Source organism: Caretta caretta, chromosome 10, assembly GCF_965140235.1.
Source record: "Caretta caretta isolate rCarCar2 chromosome 10, rCarCar1.hap1, whole genome shotgun sequence".
NCBI lineage: Eukaryota > Metazoa > Chordata > Testudines > Cheloniidae > Caretta > Caretta caretta.
The window spans coordinates 65030188-65051061 of record NC_134215.1 but is presented as its reverse complement, the minus strand read 5'-3'; the positions used below and the strand labels follow the sequence as shown (position 1 = coordinate 65051061).

Below are 20874 nucleotides of genomic sequence, written 5' to 3'. Positions count from 1 at the left end.
CTCATTTCCATTCATAATTAAGTACCATGTTTAAGTGGTCAATTTTGTTTCTGCAATTACTTTTGGGTGCAGTGTTTGCAGGCACCAACTTTGCTCAGAGAAGGAGGAGACTGGATGGAGGCCCCTTTAAAAATCTGGCCTGTTGTATTAGTTTGATTTTTATCTTTGGCACCAGGAAACTGCCTTTTTACATGAAGCATATGCCAACTGTTAGAGCTAAGGAATTAAGAAAAAACATTCTTAACATCAACAAACTTTTCCTTGAAAATAAGAGTACAGGTGCATTTTTTTGTGGTAGGGGAGAATGGGGAGCAGAGAGGTTAGAGATTTCACCCTGTACTGTATCTGATCATTACAACATCCTTCCCCTTGTCCAGTTTAACTAACTGCTTTTTCTCCATCTCAGTTCAGTCTTTATCTGGCAAGCAAACTGTCTCTGCTACTCTCTCAGCCTTACTCTGCCCACTCTGTCTAGCCTCTGTCTAATTTATTCCAAACCCACGTTTGATTCATCCCTGGGAAACGCCAGCTTTGACTAGTGTATGGCAGTGCTCCTGGCAGATTGTCTGTCTGTGGTACATCTCCCAGCAGTGCCAGCAACTCTCATGCACAGATGGGCAGTGTCTTCCCCAGTAATGAGCTGTGTTTTCTGTGAAGGGTCATGGCCAGGGCAACTGGGGAATGTGAACATTCAGCACCACCCCGGGAAGATTTCACCATGGGGCTCCTACACTAGTCTGGCTACATTTCAGATCTGCCTTCGCCCGTCAAAACCTATAGGAAGGGCAGCAGTGTACATGCCACCAACCTTTTCCTGGAATCGAATTCTCCCCACTCCTGCTGCTGCCTCATTAAGGGAAACTCTTCCCTTTCCCCAGCTCCTGTCACACTATTCGGCAGTCATAGTGCTTGGTTGATGGTGCTTGATATTGGAGTGACTCTGCTACACTGGTTCATGGAATCTTCCTGTCTCTTACGAATTCTCAAACAGATTCTCTGTAAGCAAGTTCCATTCTGAAAAAAAGCAGGCAGCCGCTCCCAGGCGATATTTCAGGGTGAAGCTGAAGTGGCAAAGGAGGAACTGGTTGATGAAAGGAAGACAAAACAGTGGGACAGTGCTGCACAGTGTAGAGATGTAGCAGAACTAGCAGATAGTATAATACAGGACTTCATTGATGATGGGTCGCTGAACAATCATGGCTATCAGAATAAGCTGATACTAGGGTAGTATTAATGAAACAAAAGAACAATTCATGAATGCCTAATGTATCATGATTATGGATGTACATCATATATGTTGTGCATGCATAATCATGATTGGAGGGGCACTGGCTAGAGGGTCACTGATTTGCTGCTTCTCTTCTAGACCTGTGTTAAAATTGTGAAGAAGCAGCACTGTATATCTGTGCCCAGGTCCTTGCACATGCACCAAGTCTGAGGCTTTGATGCAAGGTAGTTCTGTGGGGATGATGGGCGAAGGAACCTTCACTTCGCAGTAGAAATGCTCTGCTGTTGCACCCCTCCACAGAGGTCAATTGTGTCTACATAGCAGTATGTCTATCAGCTCTGCCCCTGCCTCTTGTCTTTTTGCCACTGCTTTACCTCCATCCGACCCCAATCCAGCTGTAGAAGGAGTCACCTCAGAACCAGATTCGGTTGTACGCAGTATGGGAGGACTCCATGTATTGGCCCAAATCTTGTACCTTCTCTTTCCAGACTAGTTCTGCTGTGTCTCTGTCCTGGCAGTTTCTCAGAGGTGGGAGCAGGATTGGGCTCACAGATACCATCACAGAGATCTGAGGTTGCTTTTCGTATGTACCTAAGTCTCTTATTAAAAATCCTTTAATTCCATCTTTCACATGTTAGGAGTGCATATCTTTGCAGCCAGTCCACAGTACTAAATATGTTGCAAAAAGCGAGAAAAACTGTCAGCATTTGCCTGCTTAGAACAATTATGACAAATTCCAGAAGGCTTTCAGAAACAGGAAGATTAAGCAGCAAGAGATGGCAGATGGATTTTAATGTGGACCATGATTTCCTTTTCCCTCCAAAACATCTCCCCATCCACCCATATATTTTCTCCAGACAACAGGAGTGTTTTTGTCCTCTTCTGTGAGAAAAAAGTTATTTTAAAACCAGTTTAAACAGTGAAGAGTTCAGTGTCTAGGGTAGAGATGACGACTGAGTTGCCATCAAGCCATTTCTGACTCTAAGTGCCTGAGGCCTACTGATCTTTTTGATTCTACACAACTAAAATGCCAGATAAATTTTCATAGTTTAAGGGCATATTGGCAAAAATAATCCATTTCTCATATTTACTGATGGGGTTTGAAATTCATTGATCCTCTGAGAAATGAGACCTGGGAACCATCCTGGTTAACTCAGTGAAGATTTGGTGGTCTAAATCCAGTTTTAGTTGACAAACGTTCATATCCAAGTAACGTCAGTGGGAAGCAGAGCTCTTGAAGGATCAAGTCCCCCCCACAGAGGTCTGAACACAGCTGAGATATGTGGATAGGGCACTGTGGCTTGCTCTGCTGCCTACCATGTTCTAGTTCAGGCCTCTCCAGTCTTTTCATTGAGCTACTTTGTTGCATTTTAGATCTCTTAAGTTTTATATTAGTCCAATGTAATGAGCTTAGGTGTTGTTAATGATGTGCGGTAGGAGGTTACTGTCCAAAATTCTAGGGTGAGATTTTTTATTGAAAGACAAATGTATCTATCCAACGCTCTAGGCATCTTTCATAGAAATGTACCTAATATGTACACAAAACTGACAGCATTGGTGATGCTGAAGGCATCTGACTTCTATGCAATTAACAATATTTGCCACTACTCCCATGACATATTGAGTCTGTTGCTTCACAGGGTGCCTGCTGAGGATGGTGAGCAATGAAGCCTCAAGTCCAGTGTTAGATGGGGCGTGTTCCCTTTCTTGCTAACCACATACATACATCCTGCATTCTTTAATGATATTGTTATCGAAATGGCCTTCTTTGAGCTACTGTCTTCAAGCATCAGACGCAAAAGTATCACCAGGCCTGTCATCTCATGTATCAGTTAATGGAAACTGAAAGAGAAAAACATTCATACACATTTATCAGTTTTCCAGGAGATGACTAACATCTTTTGACAATAATTCAACTCATCTTGCTACTGCATTTTCACCCGCATGTTATTAATTGAAGACAGAATTTGTTTATTTTGGAAGTCTTTGAACAAAGCTGTGGGCTTCAGTCATGGCTTTTTTCACCACCATGCGATCAGGGAAAGCCTTCTTTATGGTTTGCGAGTATATAAGTAACTCTGAAAAATGCAGCCTCTTCCGTGTCTCCCCTCCTCCCCCCACACTGTTTTTTAAGGCTTTGAAAATATGGTAGTCTAAGTTTTCAAAATGCATGTGCTCTCTTTGGGCCAGATTCTGCCATCCTTACTTATGCTGGGTGGGTGGTTGCATTGACTTTGATGGGACTCCTTGAGGGGGAAGGTGGAAGTAAGAATAGCAGAATATAACCCTGAATTTGAAGATTTTGGGATAGTCTTCATGTTTCTCATGAGGTGTGGTGAAGCTGACCGTCCAAATCACCCTCTTTGCCAATAGCAGCTTTGGGGTGATGTATGAGCTGCCCATGCTGGCTTTTTTTCTTTTGTACATAAACTCTTACATTCCCACTCTGATTAATTATATTTATTTAAAAGGGTAGTACTCAAACTGTGCTAGGTGCAATAGAGACACAGGAAGATGCAGTCTCTGCCTTGAAAAATTTACAGTCTGGAAGGTAAGAGCTAGACAAAAGGGGGATGAGATACAATATAAGCAGTAGAGTAGCTCCCTTTTGTGTGTATAAATTCATGAAAATGGTGCATTTTCTGCTTCTTTTCCAGAGTACAGCTAAGTCATTTGTGCTTTAGTGGGTTGTCTGGCTGACTCCCCCCTCCCTCCCCCTTTTTCCCCCTCCGTCATCCAGACTTGTTCAGTTTCCCAATTTGTCTGGGAGACTCTTGATTTTCTGTTCTCTGTGCTGCGTTCCTGAGCAGCGGCTTCATTCTCCCAACTGGAGACATTGCAGACTTGTGGGAGAGGCATTCTACGCAGTCCTCTCTAGATGAGGACTGGCTACAGAGATCATATCTACAGCATAGCACCAACCTGCTGTACTCATATTGGTATAGGGTAATGCAGTGCAGAGTGATGTAGGGGGTCACTCTAGCCATGCTTCTATGGCTGTGGGTGTGTTGGTGACCATGCTCTAGGCAGAGGAAAACTGGGGGATGTAGTGAGGAGGGATGCGGGGAACCAGAGCATGAGGGGGGGATATATGGAGGACCCAGACTAGGGAGAAGGGGGACATTTGAGCAGAGGAAACTGGGCTGGGGGATTGGGTGGGAAACTTAAGGAGGCAAATGATAGGTTTGATAGGGAAGAGCGAGGAATTGAAGGATTTGATGGTAATGAGCATTTATGTAAAAGAAGCAATGCATGCTCGCTGAATATGGAAGCAGGCCAGAATATCAGCCAAAGCCCATAGCTGTGCTCATATCTGACTGCTTCTCTAGCTCACCTCTCTGGCGTTTCCCTCTCTGTGTCCTGGCTGCTCCTCCATTTCATCTGTTGACTGTGGTGAGGGAGGGTAGCTGGATGAGCAGCAGAGGAGACCTTCACTACTCTGTCCACTTCACAGTGCCCTCTGCGAGGAGAGAGGAGCTGCTGTAGCTCTTCCTTCAATCTCTCTTGCAGGCTGCGGGGGCTGCCATCGATATACCTCCCCTCCCATCCGCAGTGGATGTGATCGTAGGCCTGGGGAGTGAGGCAGAGGCAAGGAGAACTTCATCCCACCTCAGGCCTGGGGAGAGAGGGGGCCAGCCACTGGAGATCTTCATTTTCAACCCATGGGGGGCTGTGTATGTGTGTGCTGTTCCCTCCCTTCCCCACTATCAGCTGCAATAGGAGCAGGAGTAAAAAGAGTCTCTCTGCCTTCTGTTGTACCTTCCTTTGCCATAGACGCAGCAGGAGGTGATGCAGAGAGAGAGAAATCTGCTAATTCCACTGGTGCTGCTGGATGGGGAGAGAGGGAAGAGCTGACAGGGAGCTACTTGAGAAGGCTTCATAAGCTACCGGAAGATCACAGCCCACTTGCTGCAGACCCCTTCTTTGGAAAGAGGACTGCAGGATCCAGGACTGTCCTAGCACCTTTCCCAGCACTAAATTCACTTGGAACTTCTTCCCCTCCCCAAATGCCCCCCCCACAGAAAATAGGATGATGTAGTTTTGTAAATTTACAGTGGTACACCCTCATCTACACAACAGTGTCTATCTCTGGTAAGCTAGAAAGTTGTCTGATGGGTGCATTATAAATATCTGGATAGATAGTTATGATGAGGTATAATAAAGACTTGGATTGTTTAGTTTCCAAAGTAGAAGAGAGATGGAGCGAGCGGCTTAACAGAGGTAGTCAGAGTCATTAGGTTTGTAAGTGTAGAATTTCTCAGTGCCTCCTTTTTACACTGTTCCATGATACGAGAACAAGAGGACGCTCTGTGAAAATTAACGGCGGTAAGTTTAGGATGTATTTCTTTATGAAGTGTACAATCTGTGATCTGGGAAAGTCACTTCCAGAGTAGGTCACCAAGATGAACACTGGGTTGAGGGGAGGGAGAAATTGGGTAATTTTATTATTATTTGAACCACTTGTAGCTATACAAAATAAGGCCATAATAATATAACTGAATGGCCTGCTTCAGTGTATAAGCATGGTTTCCCACTGGGGTCTGGCATGTGTGTTCCCCTATAGACAGCATTACATTTCCTAGCTGCATTAAAAGGATTTTTTTTCCCTTGAACACTGGGTGTTGCCCAGTGTTGGAAGAAGAATATGGCAACTTCTTTGTTCTTAAAAAGACACCTATTTCAATCAAAAGTAAAGACCTTCTATAAGTTACCTTTTCATAAAAATGCATTCTCCATGTAACGCCAGTCAGAGAAATTGTTATATTCCTTAGCATTGTGCCTCATAATGCCTCATTCGTGGCTGTAACCAATAATTTCAAAAAATTATTCGAAAACATTGTGCTTTGAAGGTGTATTTGTTAAAAGCTAATGTTTCTCTATAGCCTCTGACTATATGACCTTGTGACTGTGCTATAACAAAAAAATTAACTGGTTGACAATAATAAGTGATCTTAAAATATAGTATATTTAAAAAAGAAACCTGGTGAATTTGCTCCATTTCATAACTTGCCGTGGACAACAAACAGTTTATTGTACTATATATCTTATTTGTTTTTATAGATCTATACTTTAATCAAAAAGTGTTACTTAAATATGAGCTTTTGTCCCTCTTACATTTTTTCTTTACCTTCAAAATAAATGTTCCAGTCGTTTGTTATAATTTTGTTTCATTATCCCAAGTTACTGCTTATGAAGTAAGATGTGTAATTCAGTTGCCCTCTTTAAATTTGATTGTACTGAGGGAAGGGTAGGAAAGGGAAGAATATGACTGGCATATCTAGACTATTGACATGGCTTCTTCAGTATAAGCAGGTGAAAAGCAAGACTTACATAACTTTATAGGCCTTGATCTATATATTTAGATGCAGTGACCAAAATTGGCCAGGAACGTAAGTGATTGCAATCAATGGAGTTATGTCCACTTAAATCATTGATTAATTTAGTCCAACCTATGTATTACTATCACAACATTACAGAAGATAAAGTAGACTAGATTCTAATCTCATTCAATTATTGTATTTATTCTATGGTATTTATTACTGTAGTATCTGAGTGTCTCATAATGTTAATGAATTTTAGGCTCACAACTCAGGAATCCTTATCCCCATTTTATAAATAGACAGACTGATGCACACAGGGTAATGTTACGCAGGCCATCTGTGGCAGAGCTGAGAATTGAACACTGATCTCCTCACTAGAGCTAGTCAGAAACTACGATTTTTCTGTCAAAAAATGCAAACTTGTTGAAATTGAAACATTCTGAAGGAACATGCCAAGTTTGATGAAATTCCAGTGGAAACCAGGAGGTTTCCAATGGGATCCTGCTTGCCACGCAGGCTTCAAAAAGCCAGGTCCCAGCTGCTTCTGTTGGGGTTCCCAAGGCTTCTCACATCATTGGCTCCAGGGCAGTTAGCTCCCCAGGTCCCATTTTGGATTTATTTTTCATTATTAATTTTTACATTTCACAATTTCCCATGGAACAGGAGTTCCAGTTTCTGTCTAGCTTTATTCCTGACTCTTAACCTGTGTCTTAACCACAAGACCATCTACTTACTCTGGATTTACACTGCTCTAATTGGTGTAACTGAGATCAAAATTTGGCCCAGTGTGTAACTGTTGTCTTGTGGCCTTATGCTTAGAGGTTATCACCAACCAAACCTGGATACTGTCAATTTATGTTTCCAGCTGTAACAGGTACCAACAATGCCACCCAGTCTGTATTAATAAGTTCCATTATTTCTTCAGACAGGAGAAGGTGAAAGGAAATCTCACTTGCCTGGTTCCCAGTCTTGCTTTGGCATGAGATACTGGAGCAGTTTTGATTTGATGAGAGGGGAACTCCTAGGAAGTGACATGGTTGTAGTCCTGGAGAATGTAGCTGAAACAATTACAATTTAGTATGTTGAAAATATATGAGTGGGGAGTTTTAAAACCTGTAAAAGCAGTTAGAAAAAAGGGCAGTGAGATGTTCTGAGAAACGGGGCCCAATTATACAGCCCGTACTTACCTTGCTGAGCATGGAGCCATTGACCCCAAACGTACTGAAGTTGATGAGAGTGTTGCCATAGACTGCATTGGGCTTTGGGTTAGGTCCTTAATCACCAGAGTGATGCCATTGAAGCTGGTGAAATAATAATACATAAGATTCTATTAATAATGCATATCACTAGGTAAATATAAGGCAGTAATATTACTGGGACATACACACAAATGTTTATAAATATCAAAGAAATTTGGAAATCTGTGCTTGAGTTGTCTCACCATGCAGGGCAGATGTTTACTTAGACATGGTAATACTATGGCTGAAGAACTTTCTGTATCTATATTTCATAATAAAAAAAATCTAAACAAGGTCAAACGATGTCCTAAAAATAAAAACAAGCATTTAATCTGTCTGTATGTTAGAGTGTATACGAAGGAACCCATATTTACCAAGGTCTAGATTTTGGCATACTTTACTCCAGCTGCGTTGCCTGAGTAAGGGTTGTAGGATCTGTCCCCTAGTAAGGTTATGGTACATAAAAGAAAAGGAAGATCTATTTTCTTGCATTTGGAGCTATATCATGTTAGTCTTCCTTACAGGAGGCGTTCCATTGAGTGGGACTACACATGGGAGTAAAATGAAGATTTGATCCGAGAGAGGCACAGAATGGTGGTTTCAACTTGTGTATTTTCACTGACTTAGAAATATGACACTGCAGGGCCCAATCCTGCAAACTTCTACTGCAAAACTTATCTACCACTCACTTAAAGGTATTACTGCTTGGAAGTATGAGTTTGAAGGATTGACCCCACTGGTTCCTATATCTAAGAGTTGAGTAGCAATAATAGGTTCTGAGTATACCAGGTGCTTTAGTATTTAGTTCACAGGCACTTCAGCTCACTAGAGCACACACATTTTAATTTTTTTTGCTAACGACACATTTTTACTATATACATATTTACATGCATTGGCTTTCTAATTTTGTCTAATGTAATAGTTCGCATTCCTGTTATCCTGGTCAAAATAGGAGTAGTATAGCATGTTAGAGCTGGAAAAGAATATCGAAAAGTACATGAAGCTGCAAGGAGTCAGGAGTCATTCTGAGCGTGCTAGACTTCCTCTTTACTCAGTGATTGTAGGCTTGATCGCTCACTCCTTATTTCAGTGGGAGTTCTGCTGGCATGAGGAATGTAGGGTTGAACCCTGTATATGTTGTTCTGTTTCCTAAGTTAAATTAACAGTGTCCACATAAATACTCAGTAGCATCTGAGTTACCGGATCTGTTACGTTTTTTCTTTTGCTTTGAGTAGTTTTAATTATATTAATTAATTTCACATGTTTGCAATGTAATCTTTGGCATCACAAGAGGGTAGGCATCCCTAAAGCCAATAACTAGTATAAATACTTCCTGTTAAATAGGCATAGACCACTAGCAACATTTATCCTGAGAGCCGATTCCCATAATGTGTACTGCACTGATTTTATTTTTGACATTTTCAAATCTTGGTTATTAAAATGTATTTGGGAGAAAAACAAGAACCAATTTTTCTTCTAGACCCAATGTGTGTGGATCACGTTACAATGCCTACTGTTGCCCTGGATGGAAAACGCTACCTGGTGGAAATCAGTGCATAGTCCGTAAGTTACTGTCATTGAACATTATGGCCAAGATTTATCTTTTCTCATTGCATTGTGTGCGTGTTTGTCTTGACTGTGCAGAACTGAATTTATTGCTGGTATCAGTTCAGTACCTGCCATACTGCATTTATTTACTATTTTAACGTATGCAAGATAATATAAAACCCCCTCTGAGCTACAGTACAGCATGTATATAGTTCATGTATTGGAAATATTTGGACAAGGGAGTCCCACAGATATGTTCCTCTTGAGTTTGTGGTAAATCCCCTAAACCAAGCGATGTTCACGCACTTCAGGAGTTAGGAGCTATGGAATCCGTTCCTTTGTTTCCCCATTTAAACACAAATGCTTTTTCATAATCTAGGAGGGAGACAACACCACATGGCAAAGGAATTTATGCTATGTGTAAGTGCTGGACCTCTTTATACTTTAGTCCTGAAATATACGTAGGGGGTATAAAATATATCTACAACTATAGGTTTCTGTATGTGTATATTTGTGTAAAAGTGTGTCATACCAGCAACAGCTGTCAGAGGTGTTTTGACTGTGGATGACAGAGACCGGGAGAGTAATATCTGAGGTGACAACTACATTGCTGTGTACATCTCTGGTGCAGGCCTGCACTCCCATCAGCCCCATTCTTCACTAGTGATGCAGTAGGCAACACCATGGTCACATGGCTCCTAAGGCGTGTCCCCTTTTGGGCACCTAGTACTACAGGTGGTTCTAATGCCTGACCGTGCCTTGTTCTCAGGGAGCAAGAGTCTGGCTGTCCGCTACAAATAATGGGACTGGCCCCCTTTGCTCTCTGTTCCCACCACAGAATCTGCCTTCTGTGTGCCGAGATTTTGTTTGCAGTGTTGTTGTAACTGTGTTCGTCCTAGGATATTAGAGAGAAAAGGTGAGTGAGAGAATATCATCTATTGCATAAGGAGAGGGCTGGACACTTCAGGGCAGATGGTTTTGGGGAAAATTGGGACTGGGAGTGTGTTGGGGTCACCCTGCAAATAGTAACCAAAGTGGGCAGAAGCCAGGGCGGGGTTCTTGTGCCATAGGCAGGCTTCTGGAGTTAGAGGTGTGACCTGCATGTTTCTCTGCGAGCTATGGGTGTCCAGGTTGGTCCAATTAAAGATATTACCTCACCCACCTTGTCTCTGTAGATATTTTAGTAATTCTACTCTATTTGTGTTGTGAATCAGGTGCCTTTTGTGTTTTTATGGCTTTTTTAAAAAACATATTTTAAAGCCTCTCTTATTTTATTTATAGCAATTTGCAGACATTCCTGTGGGGATGGATTTTGTTCAAGACCGAACATGTGCACATGTCCAAATGGCCAGATAGCACCTTCCTGTGGTTCAAAGTCAAGTAAGTATTTTGCTGTACCTTCTGTTCCTGTTTGCAGTCGATCAAGCTATCAGCAGTCAATAATGTTTCAGACAACTAACCTCTGAATCACTAGAATTGCTTACCACAGCCAAGAAGGCCTAGTCCCCTGTGATGAAAACTGAACAATGACTCAGAAGCTAGCTATGGAAGATACTCCTTTTTGCCAAATTAAAACCAAATTAGTTGTATTAGAAACCATATTGGCTTGCCAGTAGTCACACTAATTCCAACATTTTTTACTTTCTGGAAAATTCCTCTTCTCTACTAAAAATGATGAAGTGGGTCATAGCCCATGAAAGCTTATCCCCAAATAGATTTGTTAGTCTCTAAGGTGCCACAAGGACTCCTCGTTTTTGCTGATACAGACTAACACGGCTACCCCTCTGAAACCTATCTTCTCTGCTAGACACTAGACTTGCACACATCAGCAGCACAAAATGCATCATGATAGACACGTCATTGCAGACAATGGGCCAAATTCTACTCACTTATATAACCCCAGTGAAGTCATATGGGGCATTGGTGGGCCAGATTCTGTTCTTATTTAGCTGGGTAATCCTACTGATTTCAGAGGGATTAACCAGGTGTAACAGAAAACAGAATGTGGCCATTTCCATTTAAATGCAATCAGCAGTCAGGCTCGGTGTCCACCTTCTGGGGCTGATCCTGAAGACCATATTCAGGTAAAAGTTACATGGTTGTCACGAGTGTCTAAACCCGAAGTCAAAGGGAGCTGTGTCTGACTGAGGTCTGCAATATTATCTTGCCTGTTTGTGTTACAATACATTGAGTCTCCACTTTGTGGATATCTCTTCAGGATCCTCAGTGGGGGTTTTCAGGTTGGCACCTCTTCTTTCCTTTTGTTTTTAGAGGTGTAAGAGCTTTAATATTAGCTGAGCATTTCTGTCTGTGGTTTTAACATTTTTTTTCACATAGTAGCAGTAAAAGAAAATGTGGAATGTGAGTGAGGGACGTATTATAATAGCAAATGTTGTTCTTAATGGATCAAGCTCCCAAGTCCTTATTTTGGATTCTGTCATTCCTAGCAGGTAGAGCCCTGAGGGATGGTCTGGTGCCACACAGTCCCAGAAGAGCTCTGGGAGGAATTCTACCTCAAGGAGGAAGAATTTTTCTTTTGAGGTGCCCATTGCTCAGGGGGAATGTGCTTGCTACTGCCTCCCTGCATAGGGTGCATGGTACTGCCCTAACTATGTGCATTGGCCCCCTTTGAGATGCACCAAGGAAGTCGTCTTTGAGTCTGTTTTATGTTCCTACATCTGTGTAAGAGCCAGGCACGATCTGGCCCTTGGCACTTGCTCCGCCCTTACTTGGGCAACATTGACTTCAGTGGAAGTTTCTTCTGAGTCATGAATTAAAAAATTATGAGTAAAGACTTGGATTTGACCTAGTATTTTTTTTTCTGCTCTGTCCTGTCATTTATTTCAGCACAAACTCCCAATGGCTTTCATGGGAGTTCCATGCATGGCTAAAGGAGGCTGGAGATTCTGCTGCAGTTTTGAGTAAAGTAACAGTTAGGACCAATACTGTTCTGTTGTCAAGTGATTTCCTGTTATATCTTAGGGTATTATACTAATCACTGTTTTTAATCAGTGCTGACAATTTTTCCCTTATACTGTTACTTAGATTTTGGCTGTTTTAACATTGTGGATTTCCTATATACATTATAAAACACTAACTTTACATGCAGTTTGTGTTTAAAAAAAATCACTCAGAACTTGTTTAAATGGGACAGTAGTTTTAGGCACACTTTTGGAGGTCACACTGTTTTTAATCAGTAAAGCAAACCAGCGTTTAAAATAAAAAGTGACTGAGTTATGTTAATTAGAATACAGGCTACTGCCTAGATGAGCTTTTATGTAGTAATTTTTATCACCAAGCACTTCAACTGCACAAGAAAGTAGACTTTGTGTGAATGGTTAGCACAGTTGGCATCATAGACAGATTCCATGAATAGACAATAGACCACAATAGCTTGGAGCTGCCATTAAGAAACAAAGGAAATGTGACATTAAAAAACCTGTTTAACATTAAAGGGATATTGTCAACTGAAATCTGGCTCCAGATTAAAATTTTGTCAAAACAAGCTTTTATAAAAGCAAAGACAAATGGAAATGTTCTTCAAATGATGCTAATAAATATAAATTCTGATTTAAAACAATTGTTTTTAAACCATTGTCTGTGCCCTGCAATTTTTGAAACCCAAATACTGCAGATTAAGAAGCTGAAACTTAACCATATAAAGAACAGTGAAACAAACTTCGTTGGTTTTCACTGTCCCACCTGAGAGACATACAAAAGGAAACAAGCAGTGTCAAGCATGTTGTATTTTAAACATTGACTTCTCACAGGGTAGGGTTGGATAGTGCAAACCTTACCACTGGTGAGTACTCACTCATATGAGTGGTTTTGTTGACTTCAGTGAGACATCTTGTATGAGTCAGTACTCACCAACCTAAGTAATGAATGCACAAGCTAGCCCTTAAAGTGCCATTATTAATATGGGCAAAAAAAAATTATTGGTTCACAACATGAGTTTGATTCAACAATATATAAGGTTGTGACAGACCTAAGGAGGAGTGAAAATTCAAAGTTAAGACTGATGTTCCATCCATAATACATCCTGTGGGGGTGGGATAGGGTGTACAGTATGGGGAATTGATCAGCCTTGATGTTGATCAGTTGGAATCATGCACCCCGGGCCCTCAAAAGTTCTGGAACCTAAGTTGCTTATTGAAAGAAATTGTATTTACAGAAGTCAACTTTCCTTCAAAAGCTAACAGTGTTTGGGCCCCACTTATGGGAGGACTATAGAGCAGTCCTGTGGATTACCATTTGGTGGGTCTTAGAGTTACTCTTATTTACCTCAGGACTCTTCAGGTCAGGTTTGATGTCTGTGGAAGAAATGTGTGAACCACACAGGTTTCCACGTGTATAAATTTTATTAACTGAACTAAACTATGCAAAAACATAAAATAAGTACAAACAAATAAAATTTAAAGGAAGGAGGTTAATATCAAATTAATCTAATGATCATGTTGATTAAATCATATCAAATAAACCAACAGTTCTCTCTGAGCTCTACATAAACAAGACTGCTGCCTTCCCAAATTATTATCAGTCCCCTAAATAGCAAGCATTCTCAATCTCAGTGGATACATTCATGTCCTAGTCACACAGCTGATACAGGGAGCTCCCAAGCTGAAGTTAATGCTCTGGTGCCAGTTAAGGCAGCCTGCTCAAATAATTACTCTACTAAGAAGACTGGAAAAGAAAAGCAAACCAAAAAGGTTGCTATTTATGCAGGATGGTTGGGGTTGTCCCAATTCTTTTTTGGTTTAGTTCAGCTTTAGGAAGCTGGTACATGGTTGAAAAGATTAGCTGGTGGTTTTCTTGGCTTAGATGTTTTAATTTCAACAGACTTGCTGACTTACTAGAGGTTCCTTCCTTGTAAATGTCAAATCTCCAGTGTTTCGTGCTGCTGGACTCCTGCCCCTTGGTGGCTAGCTAGGAAGACGTAGGAAACACTGGCTTCTTGGTCAGTCATAGTGGCATTCATGTCTCGAGGCCAGCAGCTAATGGCAGCAGCCATTGCAGTCAAGCAAGCTAACAAGCAAAGGCTTTTCTTTGGTATTTTAAGATGTTGACCTGCCTGGTTCCTCCCTCTTGGAACATCTCCTCAGGATCTCTTGGTGAATTGGAATGGGGGATTCTGAGGTCAGTGACATCACCCAATGGGATTTAATTGTCACCTTTCTGTAAATGGAAGAACTTCCTCCTTTTGCGTAATTTTGGGCTTGGAGAATTCTCCGATTCAGAAATGTTTCCAGTCAGTCAGCAGGTCTGTAGGTGTTTGAGATTGTCTGAGGTCATGGGTCAGTCCATAGACATTATCGCAACCATCCCACAAAAGCCCTGACTAAAATGTAATTTAAAAATGCAAGGCAAGCAGAAAGAATTCTATTGACTTCAGTGGACTTTGGGTCAGGACTCTGACTCCAGGTCCTTGTTCAAACCAAACAGAACCTCCCAAAGCTCATGCCTTTCTTCTTTTTCCTGCCATCAGGAAGACGCTATATCATCTTAAATTTTTAATGTTTCGAAGGCTTTTGGGGCCATCACAACTTTCCTACCATGCATGCAGCGAGGTAGAGTGCACCTTCTTTCATGATCAGTGGGTTTAGTGTCCACCGCCTAACTCTAGTCTTCTGAGTCAGTCACGCCGCAAAAAAAGCATGCTTAGGATGTACACGTCTTTTGCATTTGGGTTGCCATGAAGGTCTCATTTCACATTTACAGCTGCTGTTTGGAACTCTTCTATACAATACCTGGGCTAGAATGGAAATGTTCTTTCTTGTCACGGAATTCTATAAAAATAACCACTAATATTTTTACTGAAATCCCTGTACTTGATCCTACAAAGTGCCCCTTTCCAGAGATATTGATCCTACTGCTGCTTTTATTCTTAACATCAAAACTGAAGACCTTTATGTTTCCCTGCTTGGAATCATTGACTGGACAATGCGTGTTATCTTGTTACTGCTTAAACATCTTTTGAATGTGTCATGAGCTATATTGGTATGATGATATGCTATGGAAACTCAGTGTGAAGCCAAATCCTGAAATTCTTATTCGTATTCACTGAAAATTTAGTTAGAACTTCAGGATTTGTTACTTTTGAATGTGCTGCCCATTTTTTCCATTTGTGTAGCAATTTTAAGATTACGTATGCATTGTTTTGAGTGTTAATTGTCAGCGCAATCTGCAGATTTATAAGGCCCTTTTCCTGCAGCTACTCCTGTTTGAAGTCCATGGCAGCTCTGAGTGTAAATGGATTGATTTTCAGAATTGGGCCTGAAAGAACAACCATTTTGGGTTTTTTAACCATCTCCTGTGCAATCTAAGACATGGCAAAGCCATGTGTACTAGCTCACCAGTCCCATGTAATTCCTGTATTTTTTTTTTTGATTCTGCAATTTTGGGGCCAGATTCTTCGCTCCCAGCTAGAATAACACAGCTGAACATGAAGAAATTGCTGGTGTAACCAAGGGGAGTGTCTGGCTCTTTATTAGTATGCTGGTTTTCAAAATTTCAATCATAGACCAGAACTCTGGACAGGCTATGCATGTGTTTCTATACATCTTTGGAAGGTTAATGTTTTAGAATATTCAGTATGGTTTCTTACTGGTGTTTCCAAAAATTGTCAAAAGAGGATCCAAAGTCAGTGTTTAGATTCCCTGTTGTATGTAACTGGTTCTGCTGTATAGCACTAGGGGAGACAGCTCACTGACTTGAATGGGCCATTTTAGTAATGATGACTGTATGTACCACCAAACTCCCATGCATTAAAAAGTAGAGAGGAATATTTTACTTTGGAAGAGTGCCTTTGAGAAGTAAGACAAATGATGGAAACTATTTTTTTTCAGAATTCTATGTAAAACCATCCCTTTTCCCAAAATGGGGAAATATCATTTTGCTTTCAACTTGAACAAATAATATAAAACTTAGCAGTTAAGCTACTGTTAACCTTTTTATCTCAGATGTAGTTCAAAGTATTTAAATGGCTTTGGTACTCATGTGGGAATGTAAATTAGCTTTTGGCTTGGTTTGCTCTAATTGAAATCAGTTTGTGGTTTTTAAGTTCCTACCCTGCTTGACAGATGATATCATTTCCTATGCTTTTTCTAATCCCCTCTGTTTTTCTAAGATTGTATAAAGCTAAGTTGAACTACACATTTTAAAGTAACTATACACCTTTTTCTGACCTACTTAGGATGCTGTCCAAAAACCTTCACTTAGACACTTACTCTGAATATTTTCAGATATTTTCACTTTTTGTTGAGGAATGTTGTTACTATTTTTGTTGCTTAAAGTACTTCCATAGCAAAGCAAAGATGTATCACAACTATTAGAAACATGGGAAATATAAATTCTAGTTTTAACCTCATTCAATTTAAACATTAACAGTCTGTGTTTATATTGATGGATCTATTATAGAGTGGTAGTATGTACCAGTGGCAACAATAGCTACAAGTATTATTTCTCCTTAAAAACAACAAAAACCCAACAACCATCTCACTTGCATCTTTGTGGAGCTTAAATTGCCAAGGGGTCTAAGGAGCTTTGCTGCAGCAAACTTTCAGTGGTGATTTGCCATCTGTCAGTAACATGCAGTGGTTGCTTGCGCAGTCTCTTTTCCTCAGTCCTTCTGAGCATTTCAGACAACGTAGTAGGTATCCTGTGCTCTGTGCCAATCTACCAAAACGTTAATCTGACAGTAATCCTATCTGGGGAGGAGCCTTTCATGTGGTTCCTGTTAAGAAGGAAACCATTTCCTGGCTACATATGCAGAATGTCTGCCTCAATTGGAATCTATTAGACAGTGGGAACTGTGAGGAGAATGAAATCACAAGGTCTCTCCGCTTCCATGCAAATGAAGTGCCTGATATTTAAGTGGTTCCTGACATCTTAGTTGAATAACATATTTGTCCTTATTATCAGAAAAGCGTAGTGCTGGCTTTTCAGCTTTATTGGCATAAGAGGTAGATTGCATGTTAACCATTTGTAAACGGCAAATGCGTAGGTTTCGGGGAGCATGAAATACAGCTACCCTTCCTTTGTTAACAGATGGGGGAGCACTTCCCCCTTCTCTGGCCTTGGGGAGCACTGCTGCCCTAAACTGCTCCTCCACACCACACCCCCCAGCACATCAACCATCAGCACCTTTGTCTGGTGATGTAAAGACCCTACATCGACAAGTCAGAGAATTTGCACTGCAGTTCCACCTTCTCCCACTAGAGGGCCTAATGTTGCAGGTCCCCTTCCTGGTCTGCATGTGTTAACAGGAGCAGGGGTCTTGCTGGCTCCCCACATGAGCCTGTTCCTCCATTGCACTGATGCTAAGCACTGATGCTACTGCCTGGTAGTGTCTGCCAACATCTTTGCTTTCCCTTTTCTGCTGGCCTAGTTTCACCACTGTAAACTGGGGCTGTATCCTGTAGCCCTCACTTGTGTGTGAAATTCTAGTTAGTTCAATGAATAGGAGCTGGAGATTGTACCCTCGTTTGTTTCTGGCAGTGTTTTGAGTCCCTTAATACTGAAACTTAATATTGTTTTCTCTTCCACTTTCTACATACCAGAGACCTAATCCTAAAGGATGCTAAGCACCCTCTATTTCTAATGACGCCCTTGATGCTCAGCTCTTCACAGAATGAAACCCTAAAATAATCATTGAGCCATTTAGCTATTCCTGACTATTTTGCTAACTTGTGAAAAATTATTATTTTTCTTTCAAGTACAACACTGCAACATCAGGTGTATGAATGGAGGTAGCTGCAGTGATGACCATTGTCTCTGCCAGAAAGGATATACAGGAACACATTGTGGACAGCGTAAGTAACCAATATTTACATATGTAGACTGTAAAGGTACACAATATTGAGAGAGACTGATCAGTCACAATTCAAATCTAACTCTCTGCTTACACTGGACTCGCTCTTGGTGAATTACAGTGGAATTTTACAGGAACACACGTGACTTTGAATTAAGTGCCAAGTGAATTCTTTCTGATCAGAACTATTAAAATAAACATCAAATAAATTCATAATAATTGGATATAACCTGATCCTTACGCTAGCAAAATTCGCATTGGCCTCCAGGGGTTTACACATTGCAGCAGTAGGCCCTAAATTTCAGTATTATCAGGGGATTCAGTTTCCATACAGTAGAGTTTCTCAAGGATTTTTTTAATATAGTAACTTTATGTAATATGTGTATTTTTAAATATAAAATTACGTAGTGTACCTGATAACCAGATTGTTCATTTTGGCATTAGTTAAGGTTGCTTGACATAGTTACTCTCCTTGACCAACATATTTTGCATTGAATTACATGTCTCTTCTTAGCTGTTGTGTTCAGACTGGAGCTATACTAACTAGGCAATACAAATAAGTGGGAATGCCTTTAATGTAAGTGCTGCTCTGTTAAAGAAGTGCATAATTGATCTAGGCAGCCCTATGTGAGATCTCGGTAATGGATGACAAGAGTCCTTTTCTTCTTTTAGACAGGATATTTGCTAGGTTTAGTGAGATCCTGTATAAACCCACCTCTTCTCCTCTGTAACAACCAGGAACATTGCAGTCGTGGGAGAGTCTCCACCAGCATTTCAGACTCCACTGTTTGAAGAGTACCAAAGGCTGATGCTAATTGTGTCTTTCCCATCAGGGCTGCAACAGTTCTAATAAACTCAAAGATCACTTTTGAATCCAGTGCTGTCATGTTGCTTTAGTCCTACAAAGAAAATTTATTCAAATACAGACAAAAACATTTCTTCCTTGGGTAAGAACTAGTGGGGCCAGAATTTCATCATAGGAATTTGAAGGGGAGGGAGAACTTTGTTATGAATGAGTTAGTGTAATCAATGTGTGTGGTTTGGATGTGAAATAGCAAGTAGGTAAGGGAAGACGGTCTTGCAAAGTGTGTTTATAGATGGTTTCCTTCAGTAGAGTCAGGGTCACTAAGACAGATATTGCTTAAACAGAGTCACCTCAGAGAGCAAACCCTGTGGGGCTGCTCCATTTGGAAGAGATCAGTTGCCTTTTCAATTGGTACTGCGAAAATTGGTACTGGTAAAATCCAGTAGGTTTGTTTCATGTGAATATTACATTTACTGAATTATCTTTGACAACTGGAACTATGCTTTTGGACTTTCATGTCAGGAGAAGTGGGTTCTATATCTCATGACATGTCATATGAGGCTGCAAGACCTGGTGTTCCTCTGTTTGGATCCAAACAATGAAACATGAATAGCTGATATCTTTTTTTGACTATCCTGTCTGATACCATGATTTACTGGTTGTCGACAAGAAACCCTGGGACATTTAATCATATTTCTGATAGGTCTGAGTGAACAAATCAGTCTGTTAATTTGTTCCTGGACTATACAAAGGCATGGACAGAACTTGGAGGATTTGGAGATAATGTGTTTTCCCAGCCCTAATCTGTTTACTCTCTAGTAATTAAACGTTACTTAAATTAATGCCGAATGTAAAGGGATGTTTGAAACTAGCACAATTAGACTGTACCATACAGGGGAAACACCAGAAGCCCAGAGGGATTTTGATTTTTAAGGTGTTTGCAATATATGCCCTTGGAAAAATTAATATTCTTCAATCAGTTTAGTCTGTGAAGTTGTGTAAAAACTGAAATTTAGACTTACAGGATCTATTTTTCAATTACTTTTTATCTAAATTAAAGTAAAATATCCATTCTCATTAGAGTCCCTGTTTTCACCATTTTTCCCGAAGCTGGTAAAATGTCTATTATGAAAGTATGTCAATTAAGATTATTTTTTGCTCCCCTTCACTTGCAGCTGTCTGTGAAAATGGGTGCCTTAATGGAGGGAGATGTGTGGCTCCAAACCGATGTGCTTGTACATATGGCTTCACTGGACCTCAGTGTGAAAGAGGTATGTGCTCTAGATCACGAACACTGGTGTATGTGTTCGCATTCTAGTGAAACTGGTTTAATGGTTATTTATTATAATTGTAAATTGAGAATACTGATGATGTGACACAACTTAGACTGTAGAATTTTATTATTGACAATGATTAATGTAAATAAGATTCTTCTTGAAGAATAGTATGCAAATTCTTTATTGAAAGCAAAACTTCAGTCCGAGAGAATTGTGAAGGTTTTATATATGCATTCATGCAAAATTATGGAATAAGACTAGTTTATGGATGTAATCTCTGAGGATGGATGATCTATTGATGGATGGAATCCTTACCTTTTGTATAGGACTAACAGTTCAATCTCTTATTTTCTTAACTTTCCATTCTATGTACCTGGTTAATGGCATGGTCCTATAGTCCTTATGCAGCCCAATGATAGATTTTTGCAAGTCTTATTTTATTTTTCTGTTGCAAAGCTCCCCACTTAATTACTGTTGCAGGGGATGTAGAGATGTCACATTTCCCCCCACAACTGAATGAGACTTATTTTAACTTTAGAAAATAAATATTCAGTGTTATAGAAATATGTAAGTTTGATTTTAAAAATAGGACCCAGAACAAAAGACATATGAAATTAATTAAGGCATATGTTTTGTTCCATTTGTGAT

General features: G+C 40.4%; 1 protein-coding gene across 7 annotated transcripts in view; it reads left to right on the top strand.

Moving 5' to 3' along the window:
• The window catches only part of FBN1 (fibrillin 1), a 217648-nt gene that overhangs the window by 12105 nt on the left and 184669 nt on the right, over positions 1-20874 (top strand). For all 7 annotated transcript variants that reach the window (XM_048867767.2, XM_048867769.2, XM_048867766.2 and 4 more), the window contains exons 3-6: positions 9268-9350; positions 10617-10715; positions 18050-18145; positions 20125-20220. In XM_048867767.2, the coding sequence (XP_048723724.1) occupies positions 9268-9350; positions 10617-10715; positions 18050-18145; positions 20125-20220 (374 nt within the window). The remainder of the gene's footprint in view (positions 1-9267; positions 9351-10616; positions 10716-18049; positions 18146-20124; positions 20221-20874) is intronic.